General features: G+C 37.3%; 1 protein-coding gene, 1 long non-coding RNA gene and 5 other non-coding genes across 9 annotated transcripts; 6 read left to right on the forward strand and 1 right to left on the reverse strand.

Annotated features, from left to right (window-relative positions):
- The first annotated feature begins 6 nt into the window (after window positions 1-6).
- Window positions 7-2,648, forward strand: LOC148729267 (uncharacterized). The gene is made up of 2 exons (XR_015988487.1): window positions 7-201; window positions 578-2,648. It is a non-coding gene; the product is annotated as an uncharacterized LOC148729267 (long non-coding RNA).
- On the forward strand, window positions 107-178 carry Trnac-gca (transfer RNA cysteine (anticodon GCA)). The gene has a single exon. It is a non-coding gene; the product is annotated as a tRNA-Cys (tRNA).
- On the forward strand, window positions 833-904 carry Trnac-gca (transfer RNA cysteine (anticodon GCA)). Its single transcript has one exon. It is a non-coding gene; the product is annotated as a tRNA-Cys (tRNA).
- On the forward strand, window positions 1,578-1,649 carry Trnac-gca (transfer RNA cysteine (anticodon GCA)). The gene has a single exon. It is a non-coding gene; the product is annotated as a tRNA-Cys (tRNA).
- A 356-nt stretch (window positions 2,649-3,004) lies between the features above and the next one.
- Trnac-gca (transfer RNA cysteine (anticodon GCA)) lies at window positions 3,005-3,076 on the forward strand. Its single transcript has one exon. It is a non-coding gene; the product is annotated as a tRNA-Cys (tRNA).
- Window positions 3,077-3,996: 920 nt separating this feature from the next.
- On the forward strand, window positions 3,997-4,068 carry Trnac-gca (transfer RNA cysteine (anticodon GCA)). Its single transcript has one exon. It is a non-coding gene; the product is annotated as a tRNA-Cys (tRNA).
- Window positions 4,069-4,504: 436 nt separating this feature from the next.
- LOC111329110 (uncharacterized) lies at window positions 4,505-9,637 on the reverse strand. Of its 3 annotated transcripts, none has more exons than XM_022933721.2 (6): window positions 9,157-9,637; window positions 8,886-9,021; window positions 6,891-6,951; window positions 6,659-6,751; window positions 6,343-6,408; window positions 4,505-5,450 (listed from the first exon to the last, which is right to left on the reverse strand). In XM_022933721.2, the coding sequence occupies exons 1-6, from the start codon at window positions 9,593-9,595 to the stop codon at window positions 5,274-5,276; spliced, it is 972 nt and encodes a 323-aa protein (XP_022789456.1). In that variant the 5' UTR covers window positions 9,596-9,637; the 3' UTR covers window positions 4,505-5,273. The 3 variants fall into 3 exon arrangements, with proteins under 3 accessions (XP_022789456.1, XP_022789457.1, XP_022789458.1); XM_022933722.2 differs by having other exon boundaries at window positions 9,235-9,636; XM_022933723.2 differs by having other exon boundaries at window positions 9,340-9,635.
- Window positions 9,638-14,204: the final 4,567 nt, after the last annotated feature.

Genomic DNA, 14,204 nt, shown 5'->3' on the forward strand with positions numbered 1-14,204 from the left:
CGGTCATACTTGAATGGTCACCAGTCTCTTCCCGAAAGAAGCGAAGCAGCCTCCATGTTGCATCATTCGTAAGTTCCCAATCATCTTTGGAGTTCAGAGTTAGAGTGGCGGCATAGCTCAGTGGTAGAGCATTCGACTGCAAATCGAGAAGTCACCGGTTCAGTCCCGGTTGTCCCCTTTATTTCATTTTCTTAAACAATTGTTAGATAGATATCCAGTTTGGGATACATATTGGGTCACCTCCTATTCATCTTTTTTACTTCTAATGCCTTGTTGTTCCGTTAGACTGGACATTTTATTGATTAAGATATTTTCTTGTGGGCAGTCCTGCAATTTTTCATACTGGGGATGAGGGTTTTATTCAGAAAACGCAGAAATTTTTAATTGAAACTTATTAAGACAAATTAAATTTTAAATTTTTATATTCAGAAGTAACATAAGATCCTGCCATTACAATAATTTCGGTGTACTGTATTGGACAAATGGTAAAAAGCCAAAAAATTCCCACAGGTGTGATTCTCCTTCAATAACTCCCTTCAAATACAAATCCTTTTTTTTGTTTTGGGTAAATTGACAGGTATACTTCAAGAAAAAATGTGGCATGTTACTAGACAGTTTGTTGGAAAAACATAATCTTGTTCCCCAACCGACCACACAAGAGCAGAAGACAACTAAACTGCAAAAATGAAATGTGAACAAACTGTCACAACCGATCTGCGGTCATACTTGAATGGTTACGAGACTCTTCACAAAAGAAGTGCAGCAAGGAAGGTCTGAATGATGATACATGGAGGCTATCACTAGCAAAAGTTAATGAAAAGTGCTATAGAGTGGGGGTATAGCTCAGTGGTAGAGCATTCGACTGCAGATTGAGAGGTCACTGGTTCAATCCCAATTGCCCCCTTTACTTTATTTTAAATTAAAATTTTCTTAAACAATTGTTAGATGGACATCCAGTTTAGGATACATATTGAGTCACCTCCTATTCATCTTTTTTACTTCTCATGCCTTGTTGTTCCATTAGACTGGATATTTTATTGACCAAGATATTTTCTTGTGGGCAGTCCTGGAATTTTTCATACTGGGGATGAGGGTTTCAAACTTTTATTCAGAAAACACAGAAATTTGTAAATGATACTTATCAAGACAAATTAAATTTTAAATTTTTATATTCAAAAGTAACATATGATCCTGCCATTACAATAATTTTGGTGTACTGTATTGGACAAGCGGTAGAAAACAAACAAACCCACAGGTGTGATTCTCCTTCAATAACTCCTTTCAAATACAAATCCTTTTTTTTGTTTTGGGTAAATTGATAGATATACTTTAAGAAAAATTGTGGTATGTTAATAGACAGTTTGTTGGAAAAACATAATCTTCTTCCCCAACCAACAACACGAGAGCAGAAGACGACAAAACTACCATGATGAAATGTGAACAAACTGTCACAAGCGATCTGCCGTCATACTTGAATGGTCACCAGTCTCTTCCCAAAAGAAGCAAAGCAAGGAAGGTCTGAACAATGCAACATGGAGGCTATCAGTAGCAAAAGTTAATCTAAGGTGCTATAGAGTGGGGGCATAGCTCAGTGGTAGAGCATTCGACTGCAGATCGAGAGGTCACTGGTTCAATCCCAGTTGTCCCCTTTACTTTATTTTATATTAAAATTTGCTTAAACAATTGTTAGATGGACATCCAGTTTAGGATACATGTTGAGTCACCTATTCTTTTTTTTTACTTCTCATGCCTTGTTTATCCATTAGACTGGACATTTATAGACAAAGATATTTTCTTGTGGGCAGTCCTGGAATTTTTCATAATGGGGATGAGAGTTTCAAACTTTTATTCAGAAAATGCAGAAATTTGTAAATGATACTTATTAAGACAAATTAAATTTTAAATTTTTATATTCAAAAGTAACATATGATCCTGCCATTACAATAATTTTGGTGTACTGTATTGGACAAGTGGTAGAAAACAAACAAACCCACAGGTGTGATTCTCCTTCAATAACTCCTTTCAAATACAAGTCCTTTTATTTGTTTTGGGTAAATTGACAGATATACTTTAAGAAAAAATGTGGCATGTTAATCGACAGTTTCTTGGAAAAACAATCTTCTTCCCCAACCGACCACACGAGAGCAGAAGACGACAAAACTGCCATGATGAAATGTGAACAAACTGTCACAACCGATCTGCGGTCATACTTGAATGGTCACCAGTCTCTTCCAGAAAGATGTGAGGCAAGGAAGGTCTGAATGATGATACATGGAGGCTATCACTAGCAAAAGTTAATCCGAGAGGTCACTGGTTCAATCCCAGTTGTCCCCTTTACTTTATTTTATATTAAAATTTGCTTAAACAATTGTTAGATGGACATCCAGTTTAGGATACATGTTGAGTCACCTCCTATTCATCTTTTTTACTTCTCATGCCTTGTTTATCCTTTAGACTGGACATTTATAGACAAAGATATTTTCTTGTGGGCAGTCCTAGAATTTTTCATAATGGGGATGAGGGTTTCACACTTTTATTCAGAAAATGCAGAAATTTGTAAATGATACTTATTAAGACAAATTAAATTTTAAATTTTTATATTCAAAAGTAACATATGATCCTGCCATTACAATAATTTCGGTGTACTGCATTGGACAAGTGGTAGAAAGCAAACAAACCCACAGGTGTGATTCTCCTTCAATAACTCCTTTCAAATACAAATCCTTTTTTTTGTTTTGGGTAAATTGACAGATATACTTTAAGAAAAAATGTGGCATGTTAATCGACAGTTTCTTGGAAAATCAATCTTCTTCCCCAACCGACCACACGAGAGCAGAAGACGACAAAACTGCCATCATAAAATGTGAACAAACTGTCATAACCGATCTGCGGTCATACTTGAATGGTCATCAGTCTCTTCCCAAAAGAAGCAAAGCAAGGAAGGTCTGAATGATGCAACATGGAGGCTATCAGTACCAAAAGTTAATCTAAGGTGCTATAGAGTGGGGGCATAGCTCAGTGGTAGAGCATTCGACTGCAGATCGAGAGGTCACTGGTTCAATCCCAGTTGTCCCCTTTATTTTATTTTATATTAAAATTTTGTTAAACAATTGTTAGGTGGACATCCAGTTTAGGATACATATTCAGTCACCTCCTATTCATCTTTTTTTACTTCTAATGCCTTGTTGTTCCATTAGACTGGATATTTTGTAGACCAAGATATTTTCCTGTGGGCAGTCCTGGAATTTTTCATACTGGGGATGAGGGTTTCAAACTTCCATTGAGAAAACACAGAAATTTGTAATTGAAACTTATTAAGACAAATTAAATATTGATATTCAAAAGTAAATCCTGCCATTACAATAATTTTGGTGTACTGTACTGGGCAAGTAGTAAAAAAGAAACAAACAAAAAAATCCACAGGTGTGATAAAGAAAGGGAGGGAGGGAGGAGTCCCCCAAAATACCTCTCTAAATAACTTATTCCTTATTCATGAGCTAACGAAAACAATAAAACACACACTCTCATTCCCCAATACAACACAGTTCAAGGATCAGATGTGCAATGGTAAACCTCTAACTTCGTGTGGACATGCTATTGTTCTTGCTCCCTCTTCTTCTTTCATCTTCTTTGGTCTCATTCTGCAAAACATATAAACCTTTCCTTACTCAGTAGGAGTTCAGTTGTGATTCTGCTTCAATAACTCATTTCAAATACAAATCCTTTTTTTTTTGTTTTGGGTGAAGTGAGATGTACTTTAACATGTTAATCGATAGTTTGTTGGAAAAACATAATCTTGTTCCCCAACTGACCACACAAGTAAAGAGCAGAAGACGACAAAACCACCATGATGAAATGTGAACAAACTGTCACGACTGATTCGCAGTAATACTTGAATGGTCACCAGACTCTTCCCGAAAGAAGCAAGAAAGGAAGGTCTGAAGATGCAACATGGAGGCTATCAGTAGCAAAAGTTAATCAGAGGTGTTAAAGAGTGGGGGCATAGCTCAGTGGTAGAGCATTCGACTGCAGATCGAGAGGTCACTGGTTCAATCCCGGTTACTCCCTTTACTTTATTTTATACTAAAATTTTCTTAATCAACTGTTAGATGGACATCCAGTTTAGGATACATATTGAGTCACCTCCTATTCACCTTATTTAATTCTAATGCCTTTTTGTTCCATTAGACTGGACATTTTATAGACCAAGATATTTTCTTGTGGGCAGTCCTGGAATTTTTCTTACTGGGGACAAGGGTTCAAACTTTTATTCAGAAAACACAGAAACCCACAGGTCTGATAAAGCAGGGAAGGGAGGGAGAGGGAGTCCCCCAAAATATCTCTCTAAACAACTGATTCCTTTGCATGAGCTAATTTTCATATCTCCTCTTACTTGACATAAATACCCTGCTTCTAAACATTTCATAACCATAAACCTTGTATGTGGAGAATGCTCCCACACCACTTATCATTTCTTTCAGAGCTGTACCCAGACCAGTCAAAATGTTTTTAATGACGACTTTAATACTACGTTGAGATTAGACGTACATGTACAGGTATTACAGTGAAATAGATAAACTTTTTTACAACAACGTCTATGTAGTAGACATAAACAGTGAGCCAGTTAGAGAGCAAGGTTAAAAATCACCTTTTATAATACACTTTTGTCTTTTGTTCCAGAAGAACTCTCAAATAAAACAAAGAAAAGGCTTTCCCTGTGATTAAAATACCTGCTTCTCACTTTTCTTTTTAACAAAAGCTGGCTTGATTTTATAAACATCTTTTAAGGGTTGAGAAAAAGCAGTAACAGCTGATAAAATACAATATGGAACATTTCAGGTGAAAAGAAAAAGAGGATCACGTTACTGAAAGTAAATGCTGCATATCAATACAAAAGTCCATAGAGTCAAACGCAAGTGAAGGATGATTTTACAGCTCTGTGACTTTGAGATGACTGGGTAAAAAGCTACCACATTGATTTGCAAATTAACATTCAATAGCCAATCCTCTCTGATAATGTCCTCTTCGATCCATCTGCCAACCTATAGGGAGACCTCCCTAGAAGCAGAAACTTTCTTGATGGATAGAAGCCACATTTGTGCTAGACTCAAAGGGTAAGTATGGAAGACACGACTGTAAAATGTACATGGCTGTATCTAGAAATTCTATCAAAGTTGTACTGAACTCTTGACACAAGATTCCTCTGTGGAATCAAAAAGGTTTCATCCATGAAAATCTATGCACAAATTGCCAAAGTCCTTGAGAATAGCATTTTACTTTCCTCCTTTTGCATGTGTCAAGATATGCGACTTGAGATTTGTTGACTGGGCAAACCTCTTGTTACAAGAATCAAAAGGACAGACATATGGTCTGTCACCAGTGTGGATGCGAACATGTGTGCGAAGGTTGAAATCCAATGAGAATCTTTTACCACAGCCTTCAAATGTACACTGTTATGGAAAAAAAAAAAAATTACAATGTACAGGTACGTGATTTTTAAAACTTTACCCTAAGTTGTAACCTAGCTGGTAATCAAAATAGTGCATGATTGATTTTAATGTTCACATCTCAAAGACAATTACTTTAACAATTTAACAGACAAAAGAAAGCAATTGGTTTTTTCTAACAGCCACAGCTCTTGAACCTGGACTCCACAAATTACGGTTGTGTTAATATTCTCCCTTTATTTCTCAAGTCAAAAGTCAGCAACATAAATCATGGACATTATCAACAGACAGATACTCTTTTACGGTTTCCCAACTAAGAAACACATTATCATAAACAGATGGAATTAGCCTTGATCCTTTAGACCCTACAATCAGTATGCCTATTCTTCATGATGAATCTCTATGCATTTCCCAAGGTGCTGACAAGAAGTTCTTTAACAATCAAGAGCTTCTTTAGTTGCTGATCATTTCCTTTATTCTCATGACCTTAACATTTGACTTGGGGGTGATATTGTAGGGAGAAATATATATCTTATTAACCAAGCGCGAGGGCCGTACTGGGAGAATATCGACCCGAGATCTCGACAGTACGGACAGCGTGGTCCATACAAAAAAGACAGAGGGCCGACATTCTTCCACTATGGCCCCGAGCAAGCTTGGTTAATAAGAGATTTATTATACAACTGAAGTTCAAAGGGACACAAGTGCGGTATCATTCGGGACAGTGCCCGGTCCAATACTGAGAGAATATTGACCGGCAATAGAGCATTTTGATTGGTTGATTTTAGTTATTGGCCCTCTGACTGCCCGAGTCATGTAATAAGAAATGTTAGTCACCGTTAGGAGACAAAGAATCAAAAGACCAAGGTAAAACTAAAACAATAAACAACCATACCTGGAAAGGTTTTTCGCCAGTATGAACCAGTTGATGTCTCTTAAGTTTTGAACTTTCCACAAAAGCCTAAAACAAGAAATTTAATCGACTGAAATTGGCAATATCAGGTGTGATACCAAGGGTAAGTACTACAAATTTCATATCACCTTCAAAGAGAACAACTGTTCAATGATGAACTTGACATAATTTTTGAATAATAACTAAGGGAAGAATGAACACATCCTAAGAGATATCAAATCTCATAAACAAAAGCTTAAGGGTTATATCAGGAAAGATGGCCATAGGTTCCAAAAACATTGTAAAGAAAGTTTCATACCTTGCCACATTCAGCGCAGACATGGACTCTTGGTCCATGTGTATGTAAGTGTTTTCGCATGGCAGAGTTATCTCGAAACATCTTTGTACAACCCTAAAACAACCCAAATACAAATTTAGTCAAAGATAGTTTGTGCACACCACCTGTAATGTCAGATCACAATTAAACACACACTATTGTTCTTCAATACAACACAGTTCAAGGATCAGATGTGCAATGGAAAACCTCTCACTTTGTGTGGACATGCTATTGTTCTTGCTCCCTCTTCTTCTTTCATCTTCTTTGGTCTCATTCTGCAAAACACATAAACCTTTCGTTACTCAGTAATGGTTCAGGTGTGATTCTCCCTCAATAACTCCTTTCAAATACAAATATATTTTTTTTGTTTTAGGTAAATTGACTGATATACTTTAAGAAAAAATGTGGCATGTTAACAAACAGTTTGTTGGAAAAACGTAATCCAGCCAAAACAAGGATAACAAAAGGCTGAATATCTGGCTTCTTTGAGATTTTTGCCACTATGAGCATAAAAAAAGTTGTAGCTTACAACAGCTTTCTGTTAATAGGCAGCAAACATTTCCCGTTACTCTACAAGGTCTGGCTAACTACTCCAGGTGTCTTGGCAACATGCCAAGCAAAAGAAATCACAGGCAAGTCACAAGTGGCCTAACTGCACAGCTTGTCCCGGTGTTTGTAGCAGAAAGCTACAAGAAGAGAGACAGACTTCCCTAAAAGGGATACTAGCCTACTGCAGATTTCTCTCCCCCACCCGTCACTTTGCCGGTACCCATTTATATTCCTATGTGAGAAAAGACACGGAAAGAGTCAAGAGTCCTGCCACAGAACACAACACCATAACCCAACCAGGGATTAGCTCTTTCACTCCCAAAATCTCATTAGTATTTCTCCTTACTGTCTACCATACAATTATGATGTTGTTTTTGAGAATTTGGTATTGGATCAATTGATAATCCCTTGATTTTCTTTCTTTTTTTTTTTTTTTATCCCATTCTCATTATTTGTCCACTTGACACTGTAAGGTGAATTTCTGTCTTGATCACACATGGAAGTTAAAAGGTTACCTCTGCATCTCTCACTAGAGTACATAATAATAAATTGATGAAAAATTGACATCACAGGCTGATTTCCAGTTAAATAAACCTCTTAAAAAGACTAAGAGAAAACTCTGCACAACACAGATAGCACTAAAAAACCATGGATAATGAGATCAGCATAAGCTAACTTCACAATTTTCCTGTCAATTCACATCCTTTACAAGGAACTGCATAAACCTAAATGCCTATTTTGCATGTCCCAAATCACTATGCACTGATGAAACATTATTGTTGGCCAGTAATATCAACAACTTTCTTTAAGGCTACGACAGAGGTCATGTACAAAACTCAGTGAGAAATGCATATTTCAACAATTCTAATAAATGAATCTCTCAGCTGTTGTTCTTACCTTCCTCTTGTGTCAAAAATTACAGAAACCTGGCTTAAATTTGCCAGATTTGGTGACATTTACTACAATAGAACGCTAAACCTTGAATTGAACAGTACAAAATAAAGATAAATAGACCTTGGCCTAGGCAGGAAATACACCGATTCATTTTGTATTATTTACAACTTTTTATAAGATATCCAAGAAGAAGATGTACAGCAGAAATATACACAGAGTTAACCAATAAATATCACACTGCTACGACTGGATCTCATTTTGTAATCGTTTTCCACTATCCTTTCAAGGGCTTACTCGTGTTTTCTGTATTCTGCACAAAAAAAATGCCCAAAGACTCCAAAAGCTCGTAGAAAGGTAAAAATAATGAAACGAGAAAGTAAACAATTCGAAAGGGCCAAGTCACAAATATTTCACCACAGTGAAAGGAGAAAAAATTAAAACTTGTTCAAACAACCCATGCTGAATGGTTATTTCATTGCGGATGAAATATCTCTTGTTTATCGGGAAAAAAAGCCAAAATTCTGTTTATGCCCCATACCGGAGAACTTTAAAATTGCGAGTAAAAATATCCATAACTGTGTTTTGTACCATGCAACACACGAATGAGAATCCTTCAGAGAGGATAATATGGAAATAGTGCAGATTACCACTTTTGCATCGAACGAACGGCGGCCATGATGGACTCCGCCATTTTGGTTGTAACAAAGACTGCTGTTTGTCATGGGATTTCAAAATGGCTGCCAAACTGGACGAAAAGTCATCTTACCTTGCAAACTCTGCTAACTGTTTCGGATCACTTAAATCAATCCCAGGAAGACCACCAGGAGGTATCTTTTTTCCAGTCATGTACTCGGTGAAGTCGGGAGCTTGACTCAACTCTTCTTGCTGAGCTTTTTTCTCCTCTGTAGCATCACCATAGCCCGTACAAGACAAGAAACACAAATGAAAACATGAGATTTTCCTGCCTCGCAGGAATGCTTAACTCTTAAAACCAACTTAATCTGAAAAAGAAGGGCGCCCATTTTACAGAAACGTACCCGACGCCCACATTGTCACGGCAAATTCGCCTTCGAGAGTCTTTATTTGAACTTGCTTTTGTTCCCATTTGCGCGTACCTGAGCGTTCAGTATCTCCAATACCACCCCCTCTCTCACTGTTCGAGGCGTTTGACGCACTCGATGTAGTAGAGTTTACATGACCCTTTCCCGATCTTCCCAGACCTTTAGTCCTGCTTCCTCTGCTTTTTCTCTGTTTGCCTGAAGGAGTCGTGGAGATAGACACTTCTTCAACTATGGCGTGTTTTGACTCCTCGATAACTTCTTCCGTCGTTTGAACAACGATTTCTTCGTTCTCAGGCTCTGTCAGAGGCTGAAGGGCTATCATAGGCTGCGTCTCGATTTGAACTTCTTGTTGAGGTTCCACCATAGTTTCCACCTCAACTTCGACTTCGGCCACACCAGTGGTTAAGTCGGCCATGTTGGCGCCTGAAGCTCCCTTCGCTGGGGGTACTCACTGTCAACTGAAGTATTCAACCTCATTTCGAAGTCAGACAGACCACGTGGGTACTGTACTTGCCGAGCCAATCAGCATTTGGAACAGCTGGTCGCTTTAGCCAATCACATCAGGTCATACTACCCTAAGACGCGGGAAACAGATGTTTTGGCTGCAGCATTCTGTTTTTATTCCTCCCAATAAATAAAAAGAAAAAAAAAAAAGAAAAAAGAATGAAAGAATGAAAGAACAACGAAAATTAAAATGAAGATAACAAACTGAAATGATAAGTCTTATGAAAAATAATTAATTCACCTGAACGGAGTTGAGAGACTTCCGCGAACATATTTTGTTTATGACACAAGAATTGATTTTACACATTTACTGTCAACATCAACTTTTGCTTTCCTTTGCATTTATATGTTTAAGTGTGTAAGATATACGTATGCTTTCGCATAGAAAAAACAAATAGTTGAAAATGAAATGAAAATGTTGCACCTTTAAGTACTCTATTCGCTCCGACGAAGGGCTAACGCTCGAAACGTCAGCTTTTGTAACCGTTACGGTGGCCAATTTACCATTTCAACTTTGTTGATATATCCAAATTATTCCTTTTAGTACACCCCTGCTTTGATCCCTTCCCCCCCCCCCCCAAAATCAGGTGGCATTAGGGTAGAGATCTTATTGTGTTTATAAGCTTATATTCATACGCTAATATATTTACACAAGTAATGTCCATTGTTACAACTTTAAGGGTGTGTTGATCACGTTCAGACGTCTGTAGCAACGAATATGTTTTCAGCAGACAGGTCAACTCAGTTCTCAGTGGAGATAAGATTTTTGGTATAAATGAAACTACTGCTCGTCGCGCAACAATGAAAGGCAAAGTATGGGCGATGTTTGAAAGAAAAGCAGAATAATCGGTGGCTAAAATGTTCCTAAACTGATAAGCTATGTTGTGTCTGGAAGCAACGTAATTAAAATAAAATAAAAGATCAAACAATTTTACGATAATGTTAGCCCTTCCCCTCTTAGGAGAGACCAAAAAAATTACAGTACAATTTCACTACGTTTTCATACACGAAGAAAGCGAGAAGAAGGGAAAAAAAAATTAAATAAGCGGAGGTAATGTTTTCATTTGACACCAAATTCTTAAAGGTAAAGTTAAGTTATGGGGTTGTCTGGCATACAGTGCCTGAAAACTGATTTTAAAATCTTTGGAGTGGAGGATTAGGTAAGATCAATTCACGGTTTCATTCTCTTAAAATGGTCGGAAACGATAAATCGTCCTTTATCGAAGTGGTGAGATCCATGATTGTGTGCGGAGCGTAGAACTTGAAAATCAAAAAGCTAACGCTCGTGTGCAACACATGGTTTCATTTTCTGCATATATCTCTAGTAATTTACACTCATTCTGCATTGAATTTAGTTCTCTCGCTACCTGGTTGGGTACATCGATGCACGTGTTTTAGATAGGATTTGGAAAAGACACAAACAGGTCGAACATTTCTAACAAAAAAGACTAACATCCTTTCGATGCGTGATCTACTGTTAACCCAGGGAAAGTATGTGAAAATCGTATAATTAGGTTACGGAGTAAAGATCTCAAGGACGATAAAGGAAAGGAGAGAGATCATTACAGTTACACTCACAGTGTAGCGCATGAACCAAGCGAGGTTATTCAGTACACATTAATTTTACGGCTGAAATTCTTTGCTTAGTCCATAATCTAAATTCCCAGAAGAACGAGTTTTTAGTGTAGCCAAGTGGCCCATCCAGCCAGAGTGTATGGCAGTTTCCATGGCAGTAAGTAGGAGTATTGCTACTCCCCAGGCCCCTGGATGGGATGCTGGTCAACGACTCGGCAAGGTGGGGTCTATTTCTTGAAGGTTTCGGTAACTTATTGGGCCCGCAAAACTGTTCTGTTTTCATTCAAAATTAGTGTTTCAAAAGTTTTGGAAACTGTACAATAAACCACTAGATAAAAACAACAAAACGGACTTGTCAGACTCTACCTTTCTATTCGTTAAATTTTGATTTCAAATATGGCTTCGGGCCCCTTTAAGTAAGCTACTGGGCCTCCGAACTAGACCTCTCGCCTCGGCCATTAGGGCACCAAATCTCCTAAACTGCTGGTGCTGTATTCATTCGTGTGTTGCATTTTTGCGGGACAAAACAGCAGGTGGATTACCGACTTCGCGTATTCTCAGGCGTATACTGTAGGCAACGTTGCCATTGCTATCAAAACATAACATTTTTTGTTCGGCTATATAAGCCCTGATTTTCAACAGATTGAGCTCCCTCACGATCCACTATGAATATGGATTAGGCTTAGCACGAAAGTTACCGCCCACCAGCTATAATGACGGTCCGATTGACGAATAGGCGACCACGGTCCAGGGCAGATGCCCGGGGGGGTACTCCCTTATAAGGGCTTAATGAGGACGTGCGGCCAGCCAGGGTATGTTTTTCGAGATTTTTGTCTTAAACAGGGTATCGAATTTATCATTTTTTGTCTTAATCAGGGTATCGATTTATCAATTTTTGTCTTAAACAGGATATCTTCTCTTGGAAGATAAACAGCAAAATTTTTACAAGCTCTAATTTTAATTAATATTGAATTCCGTTGATTTTGGCATTAATACCAGGCACATTAAATGTCTTAAACAGGGTATCAAAAATCGGAATTCTGTCTTAGACAGGGTAGGAAAATCAGCGATATTTGTCTTAAACAGGGTCAGGGTGTGAGGGGCCATGCCGCATCTCCCCACCCAGGAATATATCGAGTGCCCCCCCGGGGGCAGATGGAGTTTCATGGTGTTCGTGGGCTGCTTTTTCCCGGGCTTCACTGCATGGACACATTGTATTTTCTTTTATTTCAACTTCCAGTAAATCAAAGACCTTACATGAAATTATAAGATTCTTAAACTATTTCTAACTCAAAATATAATAGAAAGTTTACAGATTTGATAAAGTTTAATATACAGTCCTTCAGCCCATGTCAAAATTTTACGTGCCATGTGAAAAAAAAAACATTAAGCTCCCAATAAAAAATCTCAACCGCTACAATTATAATGAAAAAATATACTCCTCCAATTGTAGCATTCACAGTTGTTATCTACTAAACTGATATCCAAGGAAATAGATAAACCTTTCTTGACAAAAATCTAGCAAAATGTTCTAAATTTGCTTCAGAAATTAAAAAAAAAAAAAAAAAAAAATTAAAATCACAGAAGCTTTTGAGCATTGCATTCATATGATTGCAAAAACTTTTAAAACATCACTTGTGCCTGGAAATCACATAATGCCCTATTCAAGTGACTTCCTACACTTACCATATAATTTAATAAATAGATGAATAAATAAATAAACATTAACTTTTCAAAAGAAAGAAAAACTAAATTTCGATAAATACCCTAGCAAGAAAAATATAAATGGCTCATCTCACATTCTTCAAAATCTTCTAGTTACATCAGTAATCTATTCCCACGGATATCAACATTATATCTTATTAACCAAGTGCGAGGGCCGTACTGGGAGAATATCGGCCCGAAGTCTTGACAGTACGGACTGAGTACCGTGAAGTCTGTACAAAAAAGACCGAGGGCTGATATTCTTCCAGTACGGTCCCGAGCAAGCTTGGTTAATAAGAGATTTATTACACGACTGAAGTTCAAAGGGACACAAGTGCGGTAACATTTGGGACCATTCGGGACAGTGCCTGGTCCAATACTGATAGAATATTGACCGGCAATAGAGCATTTTGATTGGTTGATTTTAGTTATTGGCCCTCTGACTGCCCGAGTCGTGTAATAAGGAAAAATAATTGCACTTTCTAATGGATGAAGAATAAGTTTACACCAAACAACAATTTGTACAAAAGTGAGCCAGCTCCATAATAAAGTGTTCATTCCCTTAACAATAAAAAACAACAATATATTAGTTGAATATTTTACCCCTTTACCTTACCATAAAAAATTTATGCACATTAAATATAACATGCTGTGTATGCCAAGTGACTCAGCATACAATATGCATTTGGGCTTTAGCCACAAATGACTGGATACGTTATGAAATTACATTTAATAGTAAATTAAAAATACCCTTCATAAAATGTGCTACTATTTTAATATAATATTCATTCCTAAGTTTGCAAAACCTTTATGTCATAAACCTCCATGCAGGTATCACCATATGCAATTCTTTATCAGCTGTGTTGTATATGGTCACTCCCAATGAACTGATCAAATATTACAGCATTGTCTCCAAGATTAATAACCATTACTCACATACATCATTTAATGAGCTACCAACAATAACTGTTATATAAATATGTTAACTCATCCTAGCAGCTCTGAAAGCTACGGAGATATAAATGTAAAATCACTTTTCTCTTTTTTTTTGAAGTCTGCAAGACCAATATTTTATACCTAAAGTTTACAAAAGCTTATACGTAAAAGTAGAAAAAGAGAAAAACCAGGTGTGCATTTTTTGCAATCTGACTTATCCTTCGCCATTTTGGTTCCTTTTTGGCTTCAACTGATTTAACTTTTATGTGCATTCCTTCGCAAACAGCCCTTCCATGAATTTTCTT

Source organism: Stylophora pistillata, chromosome 6, assembly GCF_964205215.1.
Source record: "Stylophora pistillata chromosome 6, jaStyPist1.2, whole genome shotgun sequence".
NCBI lineage: Eukaryota > Metazoa > Cnidaria > Anthozoa > Scleractinia > Pocilloporidae > Stylophora > Stylophora pistillata.